Source organism: Caretta caretta, chromosome 8 (assembly GCF_965140235.1).
Source record: "Caretta caretta isolate rCarCar2 chromosome 8, rCarCar1.hap1, whole genome shotgun sequence".
Classification (NCBI taxonomy): domain Eukaryota; kingdom Metazoa; phylum Chordata; order Testudines; family Cheloniidae; genus Caretta; species Caretta caretta.
In genome coordinates this window covers 99940652-99967714 of record NC_134213.1, presented here as the reverse complement: position 1 = coordinate 99967714, position 27063 = coordinate 99940652, and the positions used below count along the sequence as shown (strand labels likewise).

The following is a 27063-nucleotide window of genomic DNA, read 5'->3' as shown; positions in this document are numbered from 1 at the left end:
TGAGCTTTTGAGCCACACAGAGCTCTTCTTCAGGTCTGGAATCATTAGGAAAGGGATAGATAATAAGGCAGAAAATATCACATTGCCTCTATATAAATTAATGGTACGCCCACATCTTGAATACTGCATGCAGAGCTGGTTGCCATAACTCTAAAAAGATATATTGGAATTGGAAAAGATACAGAAGAAGGCAACAAAAATGATTAGGGGTCTGGAACAGCTTCCGTGTGAGGAGAGATTAATAAGACTGGGACTTTTCAGCTTGGAAAAGAGATGACTAATGGGGGATATGATAGAGATCTATGAAATCATGACTGGTGTGGAGAAAGTAAATAAGGAAGTGTTATTTACTCCTTCTCATAACACAAGACCTAGGGGTCACCAAATGAAATTACTAGGCAACAGGTTTAAAACAAACAAAGTGTTTTTTCACACCATGCACAGTCAATCTGTGGAACTCTTTGCCAGAGGATGTTGTGAAGGCCAAGACAATAAGAGGGTTCAAAAAAGAATGAGGTAAGTTCATGGAGGATAGGTCCGTCAATGGCTATTAGCCAGGATGCAAAACCATGGTCTGAAGTGTCCCTAGCCTCTGTTTGCAAGAAGCTGGGAATGGGCAATGGGATGGACCACTTGATGATGACCTGTTCTGTTCATTTCCTCTGAAGCACCTGGCTTTAGCCACTGTCAGAAGACAGGATTCTGGGTCAGATGGACCTTTGGTCTGACCTGGTATGGCTGTTCTTATGCCCTGTGTGACTCTGGGCAAGTTATTCGGGGCCAGATTCTTAAACGTATCCATAGATATCAAGATAGATAGCTATGTTATATGTTGCAATGCTTAAGTGACTTAGACAGCTAAGTCCCATTTTCAAAAGTGACTTAGGCACCTAGGAGCCTAAATCCCATTGACTTTAATTAGACTTAGGTGCCTAAATACCTTTTAGGATCTGGATCTAAAAGCTTGTCTCTTTTGAGAATGGAACTTAGCCATCCAAGTCACTTAGGCCTCACAGTGCTGAGCAGAGGAACACCTTAATACCTTTGAAAATCTGGACCTTATTCTCTCTCTGCATCAGACAGTTCCCCATGTGTGAAATACTAATTATTTTATTGAGCTCTACCAATGAAAGGTGCTGTATAAGAGCTAGATATTTGTTGTTGTTGTTGTATTTATTTGTATTGCGATAGCATTTACGAGCCCCAGTCCTGGAACAGGACCCTGTGGTGCTAGGCACTGTACAAACACACAACGCAAAGACTGTCCCTGCCCCACAGTGCATTCCCCACTTACCAGAGGTATTGAGGGCAAACATATTAAAGATTGGGAGAGGCCCACCTACAGCTGCAATGGGGTACATATAAATACCTTAGGTCAGGGGTTCTCAAACTTCATTGTACCACAACCCTCTTCTGACAACAAAGTTACTACCTGCGTGGGCCAAAGCCTGAGCCCCACCACCCTGGGTGTGGGAGAGCGGGCCGAGGCCCACCGTCCCGGGTGGGCAGTGGGAGAGCTTGGGCTTCTGCTTCAGCCCTGAGTCCTAGCAAGTCTAATGCTGTCCCTGCTGACTCCATTAAAATTGGGTCCTGACTCACTTTGGGGTCCTGACCCACAGTTGAACCGCTGCCTTAGGTAGACACAAAACAGTGGGGAGAGGTGACATCAAAAGTATTTGTTATGCTATTTATGCTTCTGGTTCTTTGCTCAGTTTAACTTTTGGTTAATGCAGGCTAACTGGGGTTGAGATATATTTGTTGAGATGAATTTAGCCATTCAGGAAGAATGGGTGTGTTTTGTGCTTGTACTTCTAGTCCTAGTGAATGGAAGCGCTCCCTTGATGTATGTAATTTAAAATAGCAATTTCCTGTCTGTAACACTGTATGTGGTCATTGTAGCTGTGAAATAAAGCATTTCTGTGGGTTTTTAAAGGTGTGCTGCAATATCTGTTTAAGCCTTAAAAATTGAGCACCTTGATCTGATTTTTAGAAGACCGAGGAACTCTTATTATATATGGATTATGCAACACAACATTTCTTGGGTTGTTTTTTTTTTTCCTCCCCAAATTCAGTAGGCCAAATGCGCTTTCTCTCTGCGACAAAGTAGCAAGGGTTTTATGTAGCAGAGATGGAATCCCTCCACCAGACTCGGGCATAGCTCCTCATGTGCAGGATGCTTTGTGACCTCTGCTTTCCCCAGCAGGTGTGTGAGAAGGAGCTGGGTAGCTACTTCTGCATTATTACAGTGAGAGCCCCTATGGAGTACAGGTTTTAGAGTGGCAGCCGTGTTAGTCTGTATCAGCAAAAATAACAAGAGGTCCTTGTGGCACCTTAGAGGCTAACAAATTTATTTGGGCATAAGCTTTTGTGGGGTACAGTTTTCACAGTCTGTTATCTCTCTCTCTCTCCCTGTGTGGGCTTTTCACAACCTTTCTTCCTCTTACCCCTCTTGAGCAGAATCAGGATGATTCCTCTGCACATTGGACCCCATGTGCAGGTAGGATTTGGACCTAGCATTTTCCAAATTCATTAAAGTATATAACAGTGGGTAAGATTCAAGAAAATGCCTGCCTCCTGAGAATTTTTTTTTAACCCTTGTTATCTCTACATGCCCAGTAAATGTCTGTGGTTTTAAAAAAAATACAACAAATCATTGCATTTTCCAAATATCCAAAATAATTTAAATATGGCACATAAGACCGAGGAATTTGGAAGCCTGAGTGCAAAATCTGCTTGTGTGTTGCTGTTGTCTTTCGTGTTCTGTTAACATTCATATTGTAAAATCATTGGGAGAAAGGTCTAATATTTTTTGGCGTAGCTTTTGGTTATGTTATCCTACTCCATTGCAGACACTTAGTTGTCCTTGCTGTATGTGTATATGTATAGCGTTAATAATAGTACATCACTAGCTCCATGTTACTAAACCGAGTTGTTAAACCAGGTCTCCTCCTCCTACTACAAACATAAACACAGACATTACCAGTAAAACAGAAGCTGTTGAAATGATTTGGCTGCTAAAATGTGCTCCTGCCATCCGGATGCAGCAGCAGTTGTACCGTATTGTCTTTGCCGGCATCACCAACATACTAAAGAAAACATAATGTAAGAGCTTATCCTGGCACGTGATAGTCTGTCCTTTCTTTTCAGTTCTGCATTGCCAGTCACAAGTCAATAACACAATATAGAAAGTTTAAGTTGATTTTACAACCAACTGATCAATGTGTTTTGGAGGGATCTGGTAAAATATGAGGCTTCTGAACTTTCACATTATGAAAACCAGACAGACTCTATAAACAATGGCATGAGGAGCATTTATTTTTATTTCATTTTAAATGGGAACCATGTTGCTTGAACAGCTGATCCTCTAGTTTGTTACAAACTCAACACAAAGCTATTAATTGTGTTTATCTAATTCCATTGATATCAACACGTTACATGCTTTTCAGATAACTTGTAGAAAAGCATTTTTTTGGCTTTTTTTTTTTCTTCTCCCTTTTAGGTATGTACATTGGAGTGGCTATTTAAAAATTTTCTGTTAGTTTCCACAGAATGGAATGGTGAAAAACTGACACCCTGCTGTATGTAGAGAGTCTAGGTGGAAGTGTGGTGAAAACAAACAGGAGAAGAGAATTTTGATTCCACATTTGGAAGTCATTCATGTGCTGAAAAGATACTGAGTCCTTTTTTGTTTTGTTTTGTTTCTTATGTTTCAACAGGGCAGAGTTTAGGGTATGGATTTGTTAACTATATTGATCCAAAGGATGCAGAGAAAGCCATTAACACTTTAAATGGACTCAGACTCCAGACCAAAACCATAAAGGTAAGAGAATACAAAGAGCCTTTTGCTAAATTTAGGAAGAGCAGTAAGTAGTTAAGACAGTTTTTGGAAATCTCATTAGTATTTTAATGTAAAGGGCACAGCTAACTAGCAGTTCCTTAAAACAAAGGATGTATGGCAGATGGAATCTTTTTTTCTTTCAAACTGCTACTATTTTTATTTATTGGGGGCGGGGAAACCCTTGTCGAGCTTTCTAAAGCGTTGTAATGGGATTTGAAGTTAGGATAAAACAGCCATTGAGAGAACATAACCCATAAAAATCCATAGAACAAAGGTGTAATATACAGTTGTATAATTCATAAATGACCACAACACATGTTGTGTTAATTACAATTAATTTGGCATGTGATTATCAAACATTCAGTTCATAAAAGGCATCCTCTAATCAAGATACACTTCTTCCCAGTTAAGTGCCATTTTCAAAAACAGGTTTCAGAGTAACAGCCGTGTTAGTCTGTATTCGCAAAAAGAAAAGGAGTACTTGTGGCACCTTAGAGATTAACCAATTTATTTGAGCATGAGCTTTCGTGAGCTACAGCTCACTTCCACAGTACTCTCTTTCAAGGGTTATTCTTCCAGTGTCACTGTTCTTTGTTTGATTCACGTTCCCCCAAAGGGACTAGAGATCAAGTAGAAGCCACCCAGTTTGTTATGCAAACATGCCATTAGTTTCTCCCTGGTTTCCTCAGTGGTCCGAGCAAATTTTTGCACTGTAGCATTTTTTAGTGTATCTCTGATTTCAGACATGTAGCCTCTGGATCTGCTCAGTTAATCAATCACAAGCAAAAATGTTGAGCTTTAAGAGAACAAGAGACTAATTATTGAGATTATATATAAAATATTCTTTCCAAAATTCATCTTGCAGGAGCAAGACCATCACACATGTATGTATTTGTACCATGTACCAAAATCCTTACAACAGGTTTTTATGTAGTTAAGGTTTGTATTTATTTAATTTATCCAAATTTGTAAAGTAAAACAATAAAACTATTCTTATCAACTGCAGCAGATTGAAATTTAATGCTGAGATTCAGCAATTTATTCATTCCACTTATAAAGTTGAGCTGCAGGTTGCTCTCTACATTTATCTTAAAGGGACACTGACAAGATAAATATCATAATTTTTAAAAAAACATGTTCTTACCAGTTTTCTAAATGCCTTAGATTTAAAACTCAAATAATCATAGAATATCAGGGTTGGAAGGGACCTCAGGAGGTCATCTAGTCCAACCCGCTGCTCAAAGCAGGACTAATCCCCAACTAAATCAACATCTAGTTTACTTCCTACTTTTAATGCTGTGCATTTACTACTTGCATATTAGACACTTTGTCCCAACTAGCTAAACTCTTTTTTTTTAGTTAAATTTCTATTTTTAATCGCTTTCACTTTCTGGTTCTCCTGAAGAAGAACTGTGCTGTTGTATTTGAGTTTCCTGTGCTGTTGGGGAATGTCAACTGCAAAAGAATGTTTTTAATTTTTCCATGTTTCATGAAACTACTTAATTTGTTATGCTTTTCTGACTTTTCTTAAATAGTTTAAATTCACAATTATTTTATTTATGTGTCCTTCTAAGGAGTTACAACTTCTGCAGTAAAAGTTTGTTTTAGGAGGAACTTGGTACACCACACATTTCTGGAACAGTGTTTCTTTAATATAAGTTTTTTAAAATACATATTAAAATTGTATGGAAACAGTTTACTGGTTTTTGGTTTCTTTTTTGCTTATAAATAAGTTATTAATTACTTTGATTTCACAAGTGAAATTCTGTTGGAATTTTGAAAGCAGTTAAAATTTAATACCAAACAAGGAAACAAGTCAGTTTTATATGCATAGGAGTTGTATACATTTACAAGGATTAGTAGAACATGTACAGTCTTCAAAATACACATTTTAAATAGGTATTAACAAAGACGCCCGAGTTAATCTAAAGGAGCCTTATTTTTTAATGTCCACACTTTGTTGACTGTAACAATATCATACAAGCAATAACACACAATAAGGGATGCATACTTTTTGGGCAGTTTGAATACAGCTTGGAATTGTATCTATTGCAAATAAAATGCACCCAAAGAGTGTTTGAAGTAGCAAAATGGCCTTTTATTAAACTTCCCGCCCCATCCCCACAAACCCTTTTAAGTCCACGGTAAACCTATCCTATTACTATATTTATTAATTCTCTTAAATAGGCCCTTTCTTCCAAGTGTAGAACAGTTTGGAGGCTTCACAAAGTTGAAGTTGTTGAGGTGTGAAGAATATATTTTCAGTATCCTCTCCAACTCCCATGACAGTTAACTATATTGGAGGAAACTACCTCTGAATTCCATCTTGGAATCCAAATACTCTTGCAAAGCCGCAGCAAATCATATTCAATAAAGTTTTAGACGACTTTACTTTGTTCCACTGTCCCTTCCATCCCACTCCCCATTTCACATTGTGCCACCGCTTACAACAGGATCACTTTTGTTTGTTTTTATTATATTTATTCTTTTTATTTATATATTGGATTAATGCACAAAAATATAAACGCACCTAACTAATGCTCTCGGTGCCATTTGCAGATCTTTAATAATGCAATCGGTACTTAAAAATTCCTTTTTTAATACACAGTTCCTTTGCAGACTGGAAAATTAATTTGATTTAATTAAACAGTAGCACAAAATTTAAAACAAAAGTACTGATTACTTTTGCAGATTGTGTCATAGATTTGATTGTATTTTTTTAAGGCCAAGAGAGGGTCATTATCATGTAATCTGACCTATTTAGGGCCAGATTGAGCCTTCGGTCAGTGGCAATGTAAGGTGTGGAATGTAGCTGGACACCTCCCCAGGGAAGACGCTTCCTTTATTATCTCTTCCTCTTTACCAAACACAGATTTTGTCCTTGTACAGCCTCCTGTGCTCCTACACCCAGAACCAAGGTCTGGGGAGGCTATCTAGGAGTATGTGGCTGAATAGTGTTTTCACTCATCCTCTTGCCCCTGCATAGCTGTGTAAGGCTGGGAAACAATCTGACCCTGAACAGGGTCATTTTTAAAAGCAAAGGTAGAAGTCCAAGTGCAAAAACATTGTACACACAAGAAAAGTTACAGATCCAGCCATCTGCACAGAATTCCAGGTGGACCTCAGGCTCTGGGAGGGGGTTGTTTTTCTTTTAATTTGTTTTTTAAATTTTTGGCTTTAAATCTTGTGTTTAATGAAGTACTAACAAATTGAAATTTAGTCCTTTAAAAAAAGAATCAAAATTAGTTCAGGTACTACACCTGTCCTTATATCCCAGTCTTCTCATGTTTATGGATTTACAGTTGAATTTTTTGGCTGGTTTTTTTTAATGTTCTTCTCTCACCTGATACTTATGAGAGACCCATGTAAACAAGAGAAATTTTTGACTCTGCAGGGGAATCAACAAAACTGACTATGCACAATCTGCTGTCAAATGTACAGAATATATTAATTGAAGATTTAGATTTTTGTCTTTAATCTTTTGGTGGTATTATAAGTAATCCCTTTTATCAATAAGGAGCTAAAATATTCATATTTAAAGGTTTTGTTCAATGTCCTTTATAAACAAAGCTTAGAGGAGATTGTTTAGCAGAATATCTGTTCCAGGGGAAGAGTCCAGGTAATGGATGTGCATGTATATTCATGTATTTAGGTGTAGATGATTTTATGAGCGGTAATCCTATTCAGCTAATCATATTGCATATTTCAACAAAGCTCTTTTATATTATTGTCATCATAGTTGCAGTGAAAACTTCTATGTAGTTCCACAAAACACTTTTGGGTGAATGAAGATATGTCTCGTGTTTGAAACAAATCCATCTGTTGGAGATGGTATCCATTTTAAAAAGATTAATTTTGTCCATCCAAGAAAGTGCAATGGAAGCCTACTTGTAAAGGTCACTGCTAATGTTGAAGATTGGCTAGAAGTTGAATGAAATATCAGAAAGGAAGCTAGATGTACTCTGCATAACCTACAGATTGCTTAAACTCCTGAGCACTGAATAAAATGCATAACATTTAAGAGGATGTGGAGGAAGTGTTTCATAATGTTCTCAAATGATTCAGAAGATCTGAGCGTTATGTTTAAGGGCGTTAGAACAAGGAGGGGATACAGAACGTTGAAGGGAGGTTTGAAATCAAAAGAAAAGTATTGTCTACCGAACGCACAGTCCTATTCACTTTCCGTTGCCCTACCTTGAGAGAAATAGATTTCCTACCTCCCTGGCAGAAGTAAGCAGTGTGCTATCTCATGAGAACAAATAGAAGAGGTGCAGGGGGAGGTCCTGACAAATAGGCAAAATTTGAGCTAACATAAAGAACCAGCCTGGCCTAAATTCCTGATTCCTGCCAGTATAATCCAGTTTTAAACGTCTGTGCTTAGAGACAGATTCAACACCCAAAACCATTCAGTGTGGTCAAAGGCTTTTTGTGCATCTCAAGTTACTACAATTTCAAACTTTTTGAAAATGAAGTTAATAGTGCAGTATACATGTGCTGATATTTAATACTTTCTAGTGTTAGAAATGTTTACTATTGCTAAACTCTGTTTTGTGTAGGTCCCCGGGACTGGGGCTGTTGATGATGATGGTGATGATGTTAACTTAAAACACATAGAATAAAACATTGGCAAAGACCAGAAAGATTGATTAGCTACTTTACTGTTGTGTTTCTCTACAGCGAATGTGGCAGCATTACTTTAAAATGTTAATGTATTTGTATTAGTTTTTTTCACCATGCCAGATTTTAAAATCACTTGCACACTCAGACCTGCCTGTACCTTACTGCAAGGCAAGCTAATAATAGCAGTCCCCAATCCCCTTCACACCCAGTCATGCTGAAGAGAAAAAGTTGGCTATGAAGCATGCCCAAAAGGTTAACAAATGATGACTCAGGCAGACCAAGGATTTACAAAGCCACAAATGCTCTGCCAGCAGCACCCAATCCCCTTCAGACTGAGGGTGGGCTTCTTGTCATAGCTGCAGCAGTATGTTACAAGGAGAAAGGAGGTCCCTCATGTTACCAGGTCCCAAACCATTTAGAGCTTGATGGGTTAAAACCAACATAGCGAACTCCAGCCAGAAATGTATTGGCAGCCTGGTGATGCTAATTACAGTGTGCTGATGATGTGTGCCTTCTGCATGATGCTTTGCTAAATAAGTGGGTGCTTCCATTTTGCACTAGCTCCAGTTTCCACATGGTCTCAATATATAATCCCCATGTAGAGCACATGGCGGTAATCTAACCTCCAGGTGACAAAAGCATAGATAATTGCAGCAGGGTGCTCCCTTGGAAAGTGGTGGTTGAACATACCAATTGACGCTCTCTTAATAATGATGGCATTTCATTCTGAAATAGGGTGACAGCACCTAAGGTGCATTTAACCAATCTGTTGAGTACATTTAGCTGCACTCAGACACCCTACTTCTTCCTCCCCAACCCCAGAAAAGCTTTATAAGTATTGGGAGGGATAAGGGAATGAATGGGCGTTTGTTGGTTTCTCTTTATGAAAATTCAGATTACAGGCTGCAGACTTGGCGGATAGCTTTTCCCCACCTGTTCCTTTTAAAATTAAATGTATTTTTTTCCATTGTGTAGCAGATGAGTATTAGTCATAAAAGAGAGACTTTCTGCTATGATTGTAAAACCATGGTGATAAAATCTCAGACAAAAAGCTTTAAAGATACTGCAGATCTCAGAAAACTTACTAACTTACTTACTGGTTTTTTGGTCTTTGAGAGAAGGCTCTTTCTGTCTAACCTTCTGGACTTCGTGATGCTCATTAACATTCTCTTTCACCCTTCTTTCTGCCCATAGTAGCATTGTCGCTATAACGAAAGGGACCTTTTCAGTGCTTACGTTCATGAAGATTCTAATTTGGCTTCGCTGCATTCAACATGCACCAGAGAGTCTTTATCTCTCAGTTTTGTGCATCTGCTCTAATTGAGATCTCTTACTTCCTAACTGCTTCACTTTTGCCAAGGAGTCCTTTCCATTCGACGCATCATGAGCAATTATTTCTCTTAGCACTGCTCTTGATGTTTCCCAGAGTGCTGCCTGGTCATTATCTATGGATAGCCTCCCTGAAGTGATGGGACAGACCCTTCTTTCTTATCTATAATCATAATTAATCTCAATAAAGCTGCATTGAAATGCCAAGTGTAAAACAACTCAGACCCCAAGGAAAAAAGAGTAGTCTTATGGGATGATGATGCTCTGGCTCTTGGACAGGAATGACACAAACATGCAAGGAATTTGGCCAAATCAGTAGGGGGGTTTTTTTCTGCAGGGTATTTTCACAAATCTGGATTTTTGCAAGAGTTAGAGCATGCAACTGGAAATGTGGAGGCAAGGATTCTGTTCCTTGGAATTTCTAAACATTATATATGACAATTTCCTAACTTAAAAAGTGTTGCAGCCAACATGGGGAAATTCTTTAAAGATAGATAAAGAGAAACTGATCACAGAATTAAAACTAATGGTAGCTTAGGTTCAAGTGATCCTGACTCCATCACTTTTATAATATGCAACCAGAATAAAGTCCAGAACAATATTTATAGTTGGTGCTTTAATAGGGCCAATTTCACAAAGTGGAAAACAATTATGAGCCAAATCAGCAGGGATGAAGAAATTATATTGAATGATAATTGGCAATCATTTAAGAACACCTTAGGAGATGCCCAAAATCCCATAATCAACAAGGAGGCCATAATGGTTTAAAAAAAAAAGTGATTTAGAGGGGAAGTGAAGGCAGCTATAAAAAAATATTGTAACAAATGGAAATAAGGGAAAGTGGATAGTAATGAATATGATAAAGTGCATTGTAGCTCACGAAAGCTTATGCTCAAATAAATTTGTTAGTCTCTAAGGTGCCCCAAGTACTCCTTTTTTTTTTACCTTTTTAAAGCACTTTGAGATCTACAAACAAAATACATGGACTGAGTACCAAGTGTTCATTTATTTTTTTATTCCAGTGGGGTCTACTAGCGGGATTTTTTGGGAGAGTGGGCATGGTGTAGTATTCCAGTAGCAGGTTGATGCCTCAGCCAAATCGGACCCTGTTGTGCTGGACATATGCCTAATAAAGGACAATTGGGATCAGAATGCTTACAATCTAATACATAAGATGGTGGTTGGTCAAGGAGAAGTATTGTCCCCATTTTAACAGATGGAGAGCGGAGGGACAAAAAAGGTTAAGTGACTTGCCCAAGGGCACACAGAAAATCTGTGGCAGAGCCAAGAATTGAACCCAGATTTTTGGAATCCCAGTCTAATGATTTGAACAGAAGACCATCCTTCCTCCCTAGGTATCCGTCTAAGGGACAAGTAGAATCTTTCAGAATTGTTAATAAGGTCATTATAGAGTGAACTGTCTTTGTCACTAGACCACATTTCACAGTCTACAAAATCCCAGGGCTGCACTGAGAGTCATAGAAGCTGGTAACACAGTAAACATTGCTTGCACCTTAACTTACAAAGATTATAGCTATGTCTCAGGTATTTGAACAATCAGTGCTATAAGAGCTGTTCCTGTGGTCTTAGGGCATTTGTACATGTGACATTCACAGGTTAAATGTTCAACACTAGTCTCATGAGCTCCAAGCTAGTAGTGACTGGGAACAGTGCAAGAGGCAGTGCACTAATTTCTGACAAGAAGTGAGCACCTTATGTCACTTAAAGCAGCTTTTACAGCCAGGTAGAGATGAGCTGGTGTACTCCAAACCACTGTGTTATGACAAGGAACATTATTGCGGTGCAAGAGGAACAAGTTCCTCTAAAAGACCAAATGGGGAAAAGAAGTCTGAGGCTATTCTGTAATTTTGTTAATTTAAACTGTCTAGTCTTATTTCTGGAGAACAGCCTTTCAGATGAACAAATAATGAGAATATGATGGACTTTATGTCCAATAACTGGATAGACACATTAGCTGAGTGTATCAGCAGTGAAATGGTTGTCAGCATTTAAATTGTTGCTCTTAAGCGTCAGAGTTCTGGCCTTGTTGAGAGGAATGGGACAAGTTCACACCACCTTTACTGCTTTTGTTAGGGTCTGTGTAATAGGAAGACTAGACTGTATCAGTTTATTCTTAAGGGTCTTGAGGGCTATGAGGAAATAGGAGGAATTATTCTTCCTGTTGAACATGAAGATTTTTCTGTGCCAGTGGACTGAAAATATTACGTAATTTCATCCATGGAGGACATGAAATTCTGGAACACGTAACTCTGAGGCATGTTGTTTGTACTGCACACTTGGCAAAGAGAGACTGCAGCAAATTACTCCATTCTTGAGTGGCTTGAGTAGAGAAGTATATTGATCCAGCACCGAGTACAGTGGTGTCATTTGACAAACACAGAGTCACAAAGCACTGAGCAGCACAAAATGGATGGAGCCAGCAATTGTCCCATAATCCTTAGAGAGGATTTGAGGCAGTCTCTTAAGAACTGAAGGTTGTCTAATGAAGAGACAGTCCTTTGAACAAGTTGCATTTTATTTCTTGTGTGATTGGCAGTAGTCTAGCAAAAATATTTTCTCCATAATTATTTTGTGTATATGTATGCAAATTAACATTGGAGACTGGTGAGCCATAAAACAAATCCATCGATATCACATTGTCTCCCTTGGCTATTTGACCTAAGCAGCTTGAAAATGATCTGATAGAGTGGAACAGCCCTCCACTTCCAAGCTTTAAAGTGCATGGACCACCCTTTCTCTTAGCAGTTGTCCTGTTCACAATCATTAATATGAACTTGCAGTAGTAAGGATTTTTTTTTCTTTTTTAACTAGTCTTTTGTGTTTCAGATCCCTCATGCTGGTAAAAGCAAACTAAGGTTCCTAATGGGAGATAAGTGTAAATATAAAGAATTCATGCGACACATTTTCTGAGTGTTCTACAATGTTCAGTAACAAAATGGGAGCCTGTTTTGGCACATCTCCATAATAACTGTTCTAACCCCTTTACAGCATAGTGAAGTGATGGGATTTTTTCCTGTAACCCCTTATAAAAACGTGGGTGCCCACTACTAATTGAACAATAACTTAAGAGGATGGGTCTGTCTAACGAATGGATTTGTACTTGATTGACCTGGGAGGGAAGTCGGGAAAAGACTGAAGAGAAGAAATAGCCTTCACTAGCCTTGTGTCCATCTCACATTCAGAACCCTATGTGTTGGAGATTGAGGATAGCTGACTATCCTTTGGCAGCTCATTGCCCAGTATCCTCTGTAGCCTGACTGTTTTAAGGCAGGTGGAACTAAAATTAGATCTCAGTTAATGATGTGGTTTACATGCGGTGTGGGTGGATGTGTTTGTGTGAGAGAGAGAGAGAGAGAGAGATTGTGCAAAGTTCACTCTCTCTCTCTCCACCCACTTTGCCTGTCTGCATGGCTCACAAGAACAGAGCAAAGTATTAAAATCTACAAGAATCCCAGTCTTTCAGTGCCCCAAAAAGTGATATTTTCCTCTATCTGTATACCTTTTCTGCTCAGGGTAGAATAAGGCACTGGGTTGCTGAATGTGCTAAAGTGAAGAAACCCAGGACCTGGATTTGGCAGTTTGCCCAAGAATTTTGTGTGTCTTGCAGTTCTCCGTTTTTAGGAGCAAATAGATTTTTCCAAAGGGTAGCTTTAGAGTGGTGCCCTTGACAGTGCCCTTATTAAGATAGGATGTTTATAGAAAATTGTTTTGAGGTGATAGATTCTTTCTGAAAATTCAGGGTGAAATCCTGGCCCCATTGAAGTCAGTGGCAAACTCTCATTGACTTCAGTGGAGCCAGGATTTTACGCCAAGACTTAGTTTATTTCTCTTGAAAACAGAGGTTAATCATACCAGCTGGAGGCTGGCGTAGTGTGAACAAGTGCTGTGAAATCTCACAGATGTTGCCCTGTAAGTGCACTCCAGAGTTAGCATGTGACACCCCTGCTATTCTAATCCTGGATCCGCCTTAAGCAGTGCCTTCCAGTTATCCCACAACTTGCTCCAAAATGTGTGGCGGTTTTGTGATTATGCATAAACTGAGAATAAGAAACCACCAAACTCATGTATGATCTAAGACAAGGTTTTTAACTGTGTTCTCCACAGATGAAAGGCCAGTCTACGAAATCCTAGGACCTCTCCACCAAACCACCAGGCATCACGTAGGAATTACATGAAGGAGCGCTGAGCTACATGGACTGTACTCTCAGCGCCTCACTAAACACCCAGGGTGGGGGTTTGCAAGGCCTGTAAGTGACTTAGGAGCACTTGACCCATTGAAAGTCCATGGGACTCAAGCTCTGAAGTCATGGGGGCACTTACTGAAATCCCACCTATAACGTTCTTTACTGCTTTGATACACATTCATTTGATATTTGAATACCGTTAGACTGGATATTTGTGCCAGTGCCTTGGTATATCATTGTCTGTGCCTGCCATCTTGGGTGTAAATGTTTTAGCTACACTCTTTTCCAGCATTTTCCTTCCTTTTCATCCATTTCCCTTTAGTCTTATTGTTTAACGTGAGTTTTAACAAAAGTTATGTACAAACATGTGAGTTTGGGTTTTTTTTAAAAGTCACCAAAAACTTTACAATGTAAAATCAGTCGAGAGTTTGTCTCCTGTTACATGCAAAAGGCTGTGGAAGCAAATATTAGTCATTCACGTACTTTTCTGTGTTGAGTCAACATCTATTTTTAGGTGTGGAGCACATAAAGACATCTATCATTTGTGTTGGGAAGAGGGAGACAGGCTTGCTTAATGCATTATATTCGTGACTGGACCTCCCCTCCCCTGCCTACCTGCATATACTGTATGTGTAGACAGTAGGAATTTAGAGCTGTGTAGATTGAAATATATTGCATTAGACTAAATTAAAATTGTTCAGAAAGTTAAAGCGAACAGTGTTTCAAATGTGCTGTAAAATAAATCTCTTCACAATCTTTATTTCATATTAGCCATGCAAGAAACACCTTTATCAGGGAGTGCTTTTGTTAGCCTAAGATGTAGATTGTTTTTAAGAGTGTGTTTTTCTTTTAAAATAAAAAATGAATTCTGAATACAATAACGGTTAAGTTTTGCTTATGAGCGTGGTGCAGATGTAAACCCATTTGAAATTCTATTTGGGTTGTGTTTGCATTTTGGTAGAAAAAAGTTAAATCCTTAACAGAAATCTGGTGTAATAATTTTTTCACAATACATATGTAATGCATCAACTGGATTTTTGCTTATTTGGTCATAATATTTTTACACAGTCTGGTTTCAGGCTTACATTGCAAGGGACTTTTTGAAATAAAATGGCAGATAAGAAGATGGGGGGGGGGGGAATACGCAGTTTACGGTTCCCAAAGTAGATGTTTGTTTAGCCTGATTTCACCAGTACATTATAATTCAGCAAGGGAAGATTTTGCCAGTTTAGAAGGAAAATGCAAAGAGATATAGCATAAAAGATCTCTCTGCAACTAACCTGATCTGTTTCATATGCTTAAAACAAAACACACTGGAACCTCAGAATGTTAGGTACAGTCAAAGATTTTTATGTGTTGAATACAGTAAATCATCTATACACCCACAGACCATGGGGTAAATTTACAAAGCTGTGCGTGGGAAGTTGTGCGTTAATCTACCACTGTACAGTAGCTATTTTGTGCTTGCACTTAAAGAGGCCTTATCCTTACATTTGTTCAAGTTGTCTCCTGCTTTCCTTTTGTTTTCCCTCACGTTTTCCTAGTCCTTGTTGCTATTAAAAGAACATCTAAATTCTGAATTGCAGGGTTGTTTAAATTAATGCTATGGATTGTAAAGACAAAAAATAATCTGTTGATTTAAATGTATGAGGTAAATGTATTCATGGAAAGTGTATTAATTCTTTATTTTTAATCCCCTAGGTGTCATACGCCCGTCCAAGTTCAGCATCAATCAGAGATGCTAACTTGTATGTTAGCGGCCTTCCAAAAACGATGACCCAGAAAGAACTAGAACAGTTATTTTCACAATATGGGCGCATCATCACCTCACGAATTCTGGTTGATCAAGTCACAGGTTAAAAAAACTTTTCTTAAAATTTAAGTATTTTCAGAAAATGGCAAACTTAAATGCTTTTGAAGCAGAATGGCTATAGTGAAGCAGCAAGCTGTACAGATGTACATTAAGAAGCCATGACTTTGGATGTAAAATGTAATCTTACATATATGCTGATGTTACTGTACATGTACAGTTTTTTATATATGTAACTTTAAGGGGAAGCAAATGCACTGGGGTGTTTTTTAAATGCAGAATCTTTTAAAAATGACTGGTAATCCATGTTTAAGGGGAATGTACAAGCAATTTACTACTTGTATGTCTGTCATCTGCTACAATTATCACAATATAACGTAGGAGGAAAGGTTCAGTAAATGATCTTAAAAGAACAGGGCTTTTTTCCTTGATGGGGAAAATAATTTTTTATATCACAAAGTAATGTGTTCTGATCTTGGATCAAAATGAACATGTTGTTTTGTTTCCTTAGATATGTGAAAGACTCCTGAAGCTTAAAAAAGCTTACTTTTTTTTTACCTTTATTTAACAAGGCCTTTTCTTTATTCCCAGGTGTCTCTCGAGGTGTGGGATTTATCCGTTTTGATAAGAGAATAGAAGCAGAAGAAGCCATAAAGGGACTAAATGGCCAGAAACCTAGTGGTGCTACAGAACCAATTACTGTGAAGTTCGCCAATAACCCCAGCCAGAAGACAAGCCAGGCACTCCTTTCGCAGCTGTACCAGTCTCCCAACAGACGCTACCCTGGACCACTACACCACCAGGCTCAGAGATTCAGGTAACTATCCATCTGCAAAACAACTGGAGCTCTACCAGCTATGATGACTTGGGGTAGGGGTTGTGTTGAAAATGTATTTTGGAATTGTAGATTGACTTCAATTTCTTTGTAAAATTGAACATTCTTTCCAAGCAAGTAAACAGGAAAATCTGCACACAGCCATAATCATTCCATATTGACTAAAACATCTCAACTATACAATCCAATCTCATGAGGCCTCAGGTAAAAGAATGACGGAATGAAAGGTTATATTGATACTGAAATGGAAAGTGACTTTTCTGTTTGGTTGGGTTTTTTTTTTAGCAACTTACTTTTTCTGCAGCATTGTTGTGGTATTGATGCAACTTTCAGTTTAACATTGAGTGGAATCGGCTGGTAGCTGGCAAAAGTTGACTGTTCTATTCAGCAGTAGTTTTATTACGTTATTAGCCTCAGATGTCTGCTCAAGGTATAAAGAGACCTTGTGTAGTCTTTGATATGAGTGCTGAGATGCTGTGTGATGTTTTATGATTTACATTTTGAAAGTACTGCTTGTATCTGATATGTAACACAGCATTAGCAGTACTGGGTTCTCTCTGTTATTTTGATGATGTATAATATCATTTAGGCAACCTAGCATTTTCAGCAAAAGGTCTTTCTTTAAAAAATATTAAATAAGAATGCTTGGACTTACTGGCCTGGCGTGGTTAAGATAAATATTAGCTTTTAAATTTATTTCACTGTGACATTTGCCATTTTAAAATATTAAATGAATTAAAGAAGAGCACAGAAAAGGTCAGTCACCTCCCTGGTTTATATGAAAACAAGTGTATATTTAAAACATCTTTGGTAAGGGTATAAAAGCCACTGACTCCTTATGTAGATAAAGGATTTTTCATATTGTGTATTAAACATAAAGTAGATTACAATTAATCTCCCAAATTCAGTGGCAATTTACGCTGACAGCTTTTGGGGATCGTTATTACTAAATATTTGTCTAAACAAAAGAAAAAGTCTAACCAGTTTTGTAAAACTGGGAAGCAAGAGTTGCTTATAACCAGTGTGTTTCTATTCCTCTAATTTTGGATTCTAACACTTTATTCACAAGTTTAATTGCAATGAAAGGTGAACTGTTGAAGTATTGTACTTGTTATTATTTCACACTAATATAATCTACAAATGAAAAATCAAAGGGAAATTTTTAACACCCAGTCAAATCTTGAGATGTAGCTATGTAGTGTCAGAGGGGTAGCCGTGTTAGTCTGTATCCACAAATACAACAAGGACTCTGGTGGCACCTTAAAGGCTAAAAAATGTATTTGGGTATAAGCTTTCATGGGTAAAAAACCCACGATGCATCTGGTGCATCGTGGTTTTTTACCCACAAAAGCTTATACCCAAATAAATTTGTTAGCCTTTAAGGTGCCACCAGAGTCCTAGTTATATAGTGAGAGTTCACCTGTCTTAAATCTCAAAGCATGTTAAAAATGGCATTAAATATTATGGTTGAAATTTGAATACAGTCTGAAACTCAAGAGAGTTCCTGCTTTCTGAACTCCTTAGATGTGTGAAAAACTTGTTGAACATTTCTTCTTTGAAAATGGAACATTATTAATAATAGTTCCATTGAGCGATCTTGCCATCTGTGAGACATTAACCCAAAGACCCTCCTTCTCTTTTCAGGCTGGACAATTTGCTTAATATGGCCTATGGCGTAAAGAGGTAATTAGAATTCCACAGATTGCCAGATGTCCATGTTGGCACAGATTGGTGCTACAATTTATTTTTTAAATCACTAACTTTATTTTTTTTAATTCCTTCTTTTCTTCCACCAGCATGTCAAATTCTTTTTTTAAGTTTGGACTTCAGTTGGTTTTGTTACTTTAAGGCCACACTCAAAAGTTGTGTGTGGGTTTTTTTCACCTTTTCTTTTATTTACAGGTGGGCTTCTCAGATGGTTTAGGTGCAACAGCTACAAGTATTCTAACACCAATAGTGCTGCTAAATGGCATATTTTCCTGAATCAAAACTATGAAACTGAAGTTTTTGCTGATCTCTGATCTGATACTGTGAAAATTGTCAGAGGAAAATAGAATTAAATAGCCTCATCCTTTCCTCTAGCTGTGTCCTACCACAAAGTTAACTTTAAAAATGTAACTGTATGCACCTTAATCAGCCCTAAGTTTCTTTTGTTACAGGTTTAACAATTGTTGCAAATATTTCTTAGTGCTTGTGGTTTGTTTCTGTGTGTGTTTGTTTTAATTTAGACAGGTTTGTGTGTTCAGATTGAAATTAAAGCTCAGTTGATTTTGAAACATTTATGTTCCATAATGAGTGTGTTCCGTGTTCAATCTGAAAAAAAAAGTTGATATATGTTAGTGTTTCCTCTTCGTTAACAACGCACGTCGACACAGGGGAACCTTACAGAACTATAGGGGCATAGTCTCATTCCTGACATTATGCAGAGCTGTGCACCTGTAGCCCTGCGCTCTGAGCTGAGGAAGCACCGTAATCTACAGAAATGGTCAGCCCTGCACATTCATGAAAACTAGGTGCTCTTTTATAAAGCTCATCCCATACATGTCATGGTAAGTATATCTTTAAACTGTTCAGAAGTGGACACTAGAGTAAGTCTTAACTACTTCAGCAATGGCAATTGTGCAACTTAATGGCAAGTATGTACACCATAAGGTTACTTGTACGCCAAAGTACCTTGCAAATTAGATGTTTTACATCTACCCAAAAAACCCAAATCATGTATCCCATGATCAGCACATAAATCAAAATTCGCTGCATGGTTTTGCAATTCATTATGCCCCTTTCACTGCCTCACCTGCAGTCTACCCACTAATCCATCTCTTTCAGTCCTGCTAGTAACATTTCAAAACTCTTAGGAGCTTCAGACAGCTGCCACTTACAAATAACTGTTCGAGATTTTTTTTTCTCTCCTGAATATTTAATTTCCTACCCAGAATTACACTGACCTGTGGTACAGGACAAACCATGTTCTGTCCTAGACTACGAAAGATTTAATTTCTGATTTATTGTGACTCATCAAGACAAGGAAAAGCAGACTAGTATCGTTAGAGAGCCAGGTATCTCTTTTCCGCTGTTCTAAGGCTGTTGTCTCTAGCACTGATAGATCATGAGACATAGGCATTAAACATCACAAAAGCTTTTTTTCAGTGTTTATTGAAGTTTCTTAAAAGTGTTAGTTATTTTCTTCTCCCTGCAAGTCCTGAAGAATTGTACTTACTCTACTGCAAACTCTGTGTTATTTCGATGTATAAATAAAAACTTCTGAAACTGTCTCCAAAACATCCCCAGATTAGTTTTGCTATAAAATATGTATCCTGTACAAAATACACGATGATTTGGCGTGGAATGAAAGATTCATTAGGGGTGACTTCAGTAATTCACGGCTTTGCCGCCAGTGAATAATACGCCATCCCAAACTCTTGTCAATAAACATTTATACCACATCAGCCTATATTATAGTGAGGGATGAAGCAGTTGCTATAGTTAAGGTTTCATGAGCAGGTAAAAGCTGCACGGTTCCTGAGGTTTGGAGGAGAGAGGCTCTCTTGTGGACCTCTGAAAGTGCAAGGAGAAGGCATTCTGGTGATGTCTAAATAGCTCTCTTTTAGTTTTAAAATAAACATAGGAAATTCCATTAAAAATTTATATTAAGGGAAGATTAAGTTTGCGCAGTTGAATTCTCAAACATTTGGAAACCATGATAATGTTAAGGTTGAATATGAAACTTTGACTCATGGTGCATGTGCATCACAGGTCTTTTTAATTATATAATCGTATTTCTCTTGCAATACAGTATAGTGTAAACATTTGGCAACCTTAGACCCACAAATGTAGCATAGTACTGTACAACTGTATGTGCATCATATAACCAATCTATTAACATCATTTGTATGGAAGTACACAGTCAAACATTCTTACACAAACACACTGCATATGAAGCATAATAGCATAAATAGTATTTGCTGGCCTTTATGTAGGCTGTTAAAGTTTGCAAACTTCAAGACCCCATTTTCTGAATTGCACTCAAATTCTGCTGGCTGAAAGGAATTTGTTCAGTACTTAGCTGTACCCTCAATTTGTTTAAATGTATCCCTTATAGAAAAGAGAACTTACTATCTAATGGGCCAGATTCTCAGCTGGTATAAAAAGGCATAGCTCCAGCTTTGTTTAGAGCTGGACAACATTTTTCAGACAAAAATGGGAGTTTTTTAATTGAAAACGGTGGCTTTGTGTTGACAGAAACATTTGGCATATTTTTATTGATTTTGCTGAATTGCTTCAGTGTTTGTTTTTTTTTTAAAAAAAGCCCTAAAAGGTTTCCCCAAAAAATCAGAATGATTCATTTAGACATTTTTGAAGCAAAACATTTTGATTTTTTAATTCAGAACAACTTTTCATTTAGAAATTTATTTTAATTTTATAATGCAAAAAAAAAATTAAAAACATAAAAATCAGAAACTAAATGTTTTGGTTTTGTTTGAACTGAAGGTTTCAATCCAAAATCAACTGTTAGCAAACTGAAAAATCAGTTATTCACACAGCTTTAGCTGTCTGTTTGCACCAGCTGAGGAAATGCACAAAGAAGTCTACGCTAACAAAACTGTTCTGTGTCAGTCTGATAATTAGTTTAAGGATTACCCCCCCCCAAAAAAAAAAAAAAAAAAAAGCATTACAGATATTATGGGTGGGATTTTTCAAAAGTGGAATTCAGTGGGAATTGTTTGCAATGACATCAACAAAAGCAGACTTACTGCAACCCTGAACACTTTTGCAAGCCTGCATATGACTCAGAGGGCCCAGTCCTCCAAGCTGTTATGCGTGTGAATAAAGTTGCTGATTTGCATAAGTGTTTGCAGGCTGTAGAAAAAATTGAGTGATAGTTCTCAATTTAGGTGCAATATCCGGAAGCGTTCTGGATGTACGTCAAAGGGCAATCAAGACTCTAAGTGTAATTCCACATAGAAGATAAGCAATCAACACACTGTAAAATTCCTTGTATGGTCTGTTCACTTCCACTTACAGTAGAGTAATGTTAAGGAGTTCTATTCACTAAATGCATCTAAAAATATTATAAATATTATTACAAGTTTTTTAAGAGGTTGTAGTCTGTACATCTGCATTGCAAAACAAAGGTAAGAATTATTCAGTATAGGAATTAATTCAGTGAGGATGCCTACTTTAAAATTCAGTGTGGAAATATGATTTTTAGCAAGACTTTTCTTACATGTAAGTTACTTTAAATGTAACCCATTGATGATAGCCTCAAAAATGATGTTTTATCAACTGTTAAAGGGGATGATCTAACCAAACGTTTTCAGGCACTGGTTTTTCCTGCTTTACAATTACTACACACATGCTCATTGATATGTACAGACATTTTTAAGATAACGTTACCAACAATGAATTTTTTAAAATATATTTGAATAAAAGTCTGTATACTAGAAACAGACAAAACTTCCTGTTTTCCATTTAAAAATCTCTCAAATGCTTTTAGGATATATAAAGAGGCTGAATGCAGAGATATTGCTGAAATTTGACAATGTTTCATATTCACATTTAAAACCAATCCCTAAGAGATCCATTTTTCCATGAGGGTCTGGTAGGATGTAAAGTGTTAAATCATTGGTAACTTTGCAGTTGTATCCATATCCTTTAGCTGGGTTGTTTTGTTGATAGAAATGTCAGGCCAAATGCTGCATTTCTTACTCATTCAGTGGAATTCCTAATTAGCACTGCAAGATTTGACCCATGCTTATTTAGATGTTCCTTAAGAATTCCCTTTATTAGACCTCAGACACTGCAAACTAGAACTTATTGTGGAAGGGAAATGTGATTGTGCCCAGTTCTCATCTCTTACATTGTTCGCAGCTGCCATTCATTTCAGTGGGTGTTACTGGCACCTGTGTAACTGAGAGCAAAGATGGACATATAGTTTACATCTCAAGGATTGGATCATGAAACCTTAATGAGCTTTATTTTAAGTCTCAGTTCCGTGTAATTTGTGCTAAGCGCTATGTCTAGAATAGTCCCCTCTTTTTATTTGGTAGGTTTTCCCCGATCACAATTGATGGGATGACGAGCCTTGTTGGAATGAATATTCCTGGCCACACTGGGACTGGATGGTGCATCTTTGTCTACAATTTGTCTCCCGACTCAGATGAAAGTGTGCTGTGGCAGCTCTTTGGCCCCTTCGGAGCAGTTAATAACGTCAAGGTGATCCGCGATTTTAACACCAACAAGTGCAAGGGATTTGGCTTTGTCACTATGACCAACTATGATGAAGCTGCCATGGCAATTGCCAGCCTTAATGGATACCGTTTAGGAGACAGAGTATTGCAAGTTTCCTTTAAAACCAACAAAACCCACAAATCCTGAATTTCATATCTTTACTTACTAAAACATATATATATATATATATAAATATATATACGAACAAACAAAAACTCTGCAAGGCTTATATTCAACCATGGACTTTATAAGCCAGTGTTGCCTAAGTATTAAAACATTGGATATCCTGTGATGAACAGGAAAGGATTTTATAATGCTTAGAGAAAAACAAAAACAAAAAAAACCTTTGATGCATTGAATGTTCTTTCATAGCTGTCGTTGTTGAATATAATATACATAGATAACAATGTGCAGGGATTTTTACCCGGCCAGCTAGTTTTACTACCTTCCTTGAAGGTGGCTCTTTTTAAGATGACCATTCACTCATTTGAAAAAAATAAAAAACAAAAGCAATTTTTACAAACTAATGGGATTAAAAGAAAGAAAAAAGATTTTTCTTTTTTTTTCAAATGTTGATCCAATCAGATTGGTAACCCCCCCATATAAATTAAAGAGGAACAATAAAAATTGCAAAATAAAAAACAACAACAACAAAAACCACATACTTTTGCAACCTTTTTTATTTTTCCTTTTTTCTTTTATATCATGTGAACTAAACAGTCTTCTGTTAGGGAATGGGGTAAAAGGGGGATACCTGATGACAGAACAATTTAAATAACATTAACAATGTTGCCAAAGAGGTGGTCTCTTTGCTGAAAATGGGTTTCAAGAAAAATCTATTTTTATAAAATATAAAGAATTTTTACAAGAGAATCTGGATTTGAGAAAAAATATTTTGACTGGCTAATTTAGGGGAAATTGACAACTTTGTCATGTTCATACTGCACTGGTAACTTTTTAGAGATCAAGACGTGTGTTTTAAACTGGATTAGTAGATTGTTTTTTGAAGGATGGGTTACAAACAGATGATCTTCGTATCTTTTCATAGCATGTAATAAAAATATTAAATACAGTACGGGAGAGTGTTCTTCCCAGGCACACAGTTACCCACAGTCAAAACCCAAAAGCAAGGAGATGAATTGCAAGACAGTTTTTCTTTAAGTCATCAGTATGGGATATCAGCAGAACAAAAGTTTAAAAAAAATAATTGTTTTGATCAAAAACTTCCTTGGTTTGAGCAGTAGGTGCTACAGAATTATTTACATATCTTAGTATCATAGTTAAATGTAATGTGTTTAGAAAAAATAATTTGCTTAAAATTTGTTAAGAATTTTCAAATTCACTTTATAGCCCATGCTGATATAATTGGGCTGTGTTGGCACATTTGGAACACTGTTTATGTTGCTTGAAACACTTATTTATTTAATTGCCGATGTGATGCATATGGCCAAAATCAAATATAGCTAGTTTGGCTAGTCTACTTATTTGTTTACTTAAACTATGGGAAGAAGCATATTATTGTGTCATTTTGTTGTGTGTGTATGTGTATATATAATATAAATATATATATAAAAAGTTATTTTTCTTTTTGTTAATTTATTATAAGTTGTAACACTTTGCTAGTTTTGTTTGTATATGTCTTAAAATGTTTTCTTATGATACTTAAGTGACAGAGGTATCAAGGTAACTTGTGTAGAAATATTGTTTGATATATTGTCATGTTTGTTGTGAATATTTTTTCTTACTGCACAGTAGAAAAGAAAACAACTGGGTCTTTATTTTAATGTAATTCAGATTGGGGAAAACAGAGCTAAGGGAACAAAATGACTGAGGGGGTGCTCTCCCATGTCCAGTGCACTGATCATTTTAGTATGTTTGTGCTTTGTACGGTTATATATTTAAAACAAAAAAGGGTCATGCTCTTCCCTGAGTACTAGAAACAGTTACTCGCTATGCATAATCTAGTTGATAGTTAAATTTGCTATTGCTTTTCTTGTCTTGTTATATAAAATCTTTTCAATACAAGTTTAGTCTTAATGGTAATAAAACGTTATGGTTATTTATAACTTGTGCTTATTTTGTGCATTTTTTCCATGCTATACCCACTAACTGCACGTAGATTAAGTATTGTTTTTTTTCCACACTGAAGAGGCAAACTTTTATAGTAGACAGATAAAACTAAAGCAAAGGCAGCATCATAATTTTATCAGTTTTTTTACTTTTAAAAGATTTTAGTTCTAAAGAACACTCATTCAATGTTCAGGGAAGCCTTTATACATCATCTGCTATGAATGAGCGCAGTTTGCTGGGAAGGTTTTGATGCATTTGCTAAGCATTAGTGGGGAAGGCATGTCAGAATCTTTTCTCTACAATGTGTTTTACTAGCTGAATAATAATTTAAAAAAAAAAACTTTCTTAGGACCAGGCAGTTGTATACTTTAGTTATAATGAATGACTTCATGTTAACCTTGCTAGTTTAGATCATTTCTGAGGGAAAGTATTGTAAATGTTTTTTTAATAACCTTGTTGTGTTTGAATTATTTGTACTTTAATTGTCCAGACAATAAATGAAAGTGTGTAGAATGGCTATGGACTTTCCAGATTTTTAAACGTGTTCAGATGTTTTAGTAATCACAGCCACACAATAAAGCAGGGAGATATTACAGTCTAATTGCAACAGAAAGTTCTTTAAGGGAGATCCTAAGGTACTAAACAAAACAGTTGAAGCATATTCATTGTTCATACGTTTTTCTACCAAAACCTTAGCTTGGCCAAATTGAGTTGGTTTCACTAACATCAACTGCAGCAGAGTAATTGTACTTAAATATTTTTTAAATTTGTTTGAGTGTGATTTTTTTTAATGTACACAATGTTTTTACACAATTAAAGTATTAACTCAGTCAATATCAAAATTAAGCAAAAATATTAAATGCTTTAATTATTATACAAATTTTAAGCCATCAGTTAGTTTGACTTTTCTTTTTGACATGGATATGCAATGAATGTCATACAGTATGAAGTATACATATCTGCTGTATGGCTCTAAAATGTATATATTACCACATTCATTCAAAATTTGATTTTTTTCACGACATTTTGTTGCCAGAGGTGATCTCTCTTTCAGTTGACTTATTGGTTTAAATTCCATTAAATACAAATATTCACTCCATGTTTGTGTTCTGTAACATTCTCTCGCTAATTGAAAATATGTACCTTGTAAAATTGCAACACTGCATTTCATAACCGAGTACAGAAAAAAATGTATCAACCAGTTGGATGGACTATGCAGTTCTTCAGCTGCTTCACTAATAATAAACTCATGTTTTTATGATTGAATTACTATGTTGGTTAGAATAATTAATTTCAGGCCATGGAATGAGATTGTTTTTAAATATACAGTCTGCATGATTCATCCTTAAATTAACCTGAGCATTATATAGTAGAATGTAAATGTTATTGTTTTGATCTGTTTAAAGGTTAGTTGCTAAAAAACCTCTTAACAGCTTCACAGCATCAAATAGTTTAAATACTCTCGGATGTCACATATCCTAATATATAATCCAGAGTAGCAAATTCCTACAGCATTTTGTAATGCTGCCATTTTATTTTGAAACTGAAGTTCTTAAAAAGGTAGGAAGAATTTTTCATACTACAGTGGTACAGACCTTTTCCATTTGAGCTAAAATTGAAATTTCAGTTTAAAAAAAATACACAGGTAATAGTGTTAGTAATAAAGTACTTTTGTAACATTCTGTCTATTGCTTTCATGACCTCTCTCCCCCCACCCCAAACCTTATGTGCTCTCTGCTTTGTGTGCTTATATTATACCGTCAGGAAAGTAATGAGACCAAGAATCTGTTGTGCGTTCTTAGCGTTAAGGTGAAATCCTAGCTCTATTGAAGTCCGTGGGAGTTTTGCCATTGACTTGAATGGGGCCAGGATTTCACTCTTAGTCTGTTTCACTCTGTTTCTCCCCTTTAAATATCATAGACTGTGAATTAGTTCTTCCTTCTTGGTAGCAACTAAAAGCTTTCTTTTAAAAAAAAAGAAAAGAAAGAAATACTGCTTATATTGGATGCTGGTAGATACTGTCCAGAAAGAAAGAGAGGGTGGGAATCACTAGCAAAACCAAAATAACCATTCATTCAAAGAACCCCATTCTCATCTCAAAATGCTGGCATGTTATTACGCATCTTGA

At 36.7% G+C, this 27063-nt stretch overlaps 1 protein-coding gene across 6 annotated transcripts in view; it reads left to right on the top strand.

Moving 5' to 3' along the window:
• The window catches only part of ELAVL4 (ELAV like RNA binding protein 4), a 103877-nt gene extending 78425 nt beyond the window's left edge, over window positions 1-25452 (top strand). For 5 of the 6 annotated variants that reach the window (XM_048861244.2, XM_048861242.2, XM_048861239.2 and 2 more), the window contains exons 3-7: window positions 3717-3820; window positions 15694-15847; window positions 16394-16619; window positions 18282-18320; window positions 22685-25452. In XM_048861244.2, coding sequence (XP_048717201.1) covers window positions 3717-3820; window positions 15694-15847; window positions 16394-16619; window positions 18282-18320; window positions 22685-23012 — 851 coding nt within the window. In that variant the 3' untranslated portion in view covers window positions 23013-25452. The remainder of the gene's footprint in view (window positions 1-3716; window positions 3821-15693; window positions 15848-16393; window positions 16620-18281; window positions 18321-22684) is intronic. The other variant, XM_048861241.2, reaches the window with a different exon arrangement.
• The last annotated feature ends 1611 nt before the right edge of the window (window positions 25453-27063 follow it).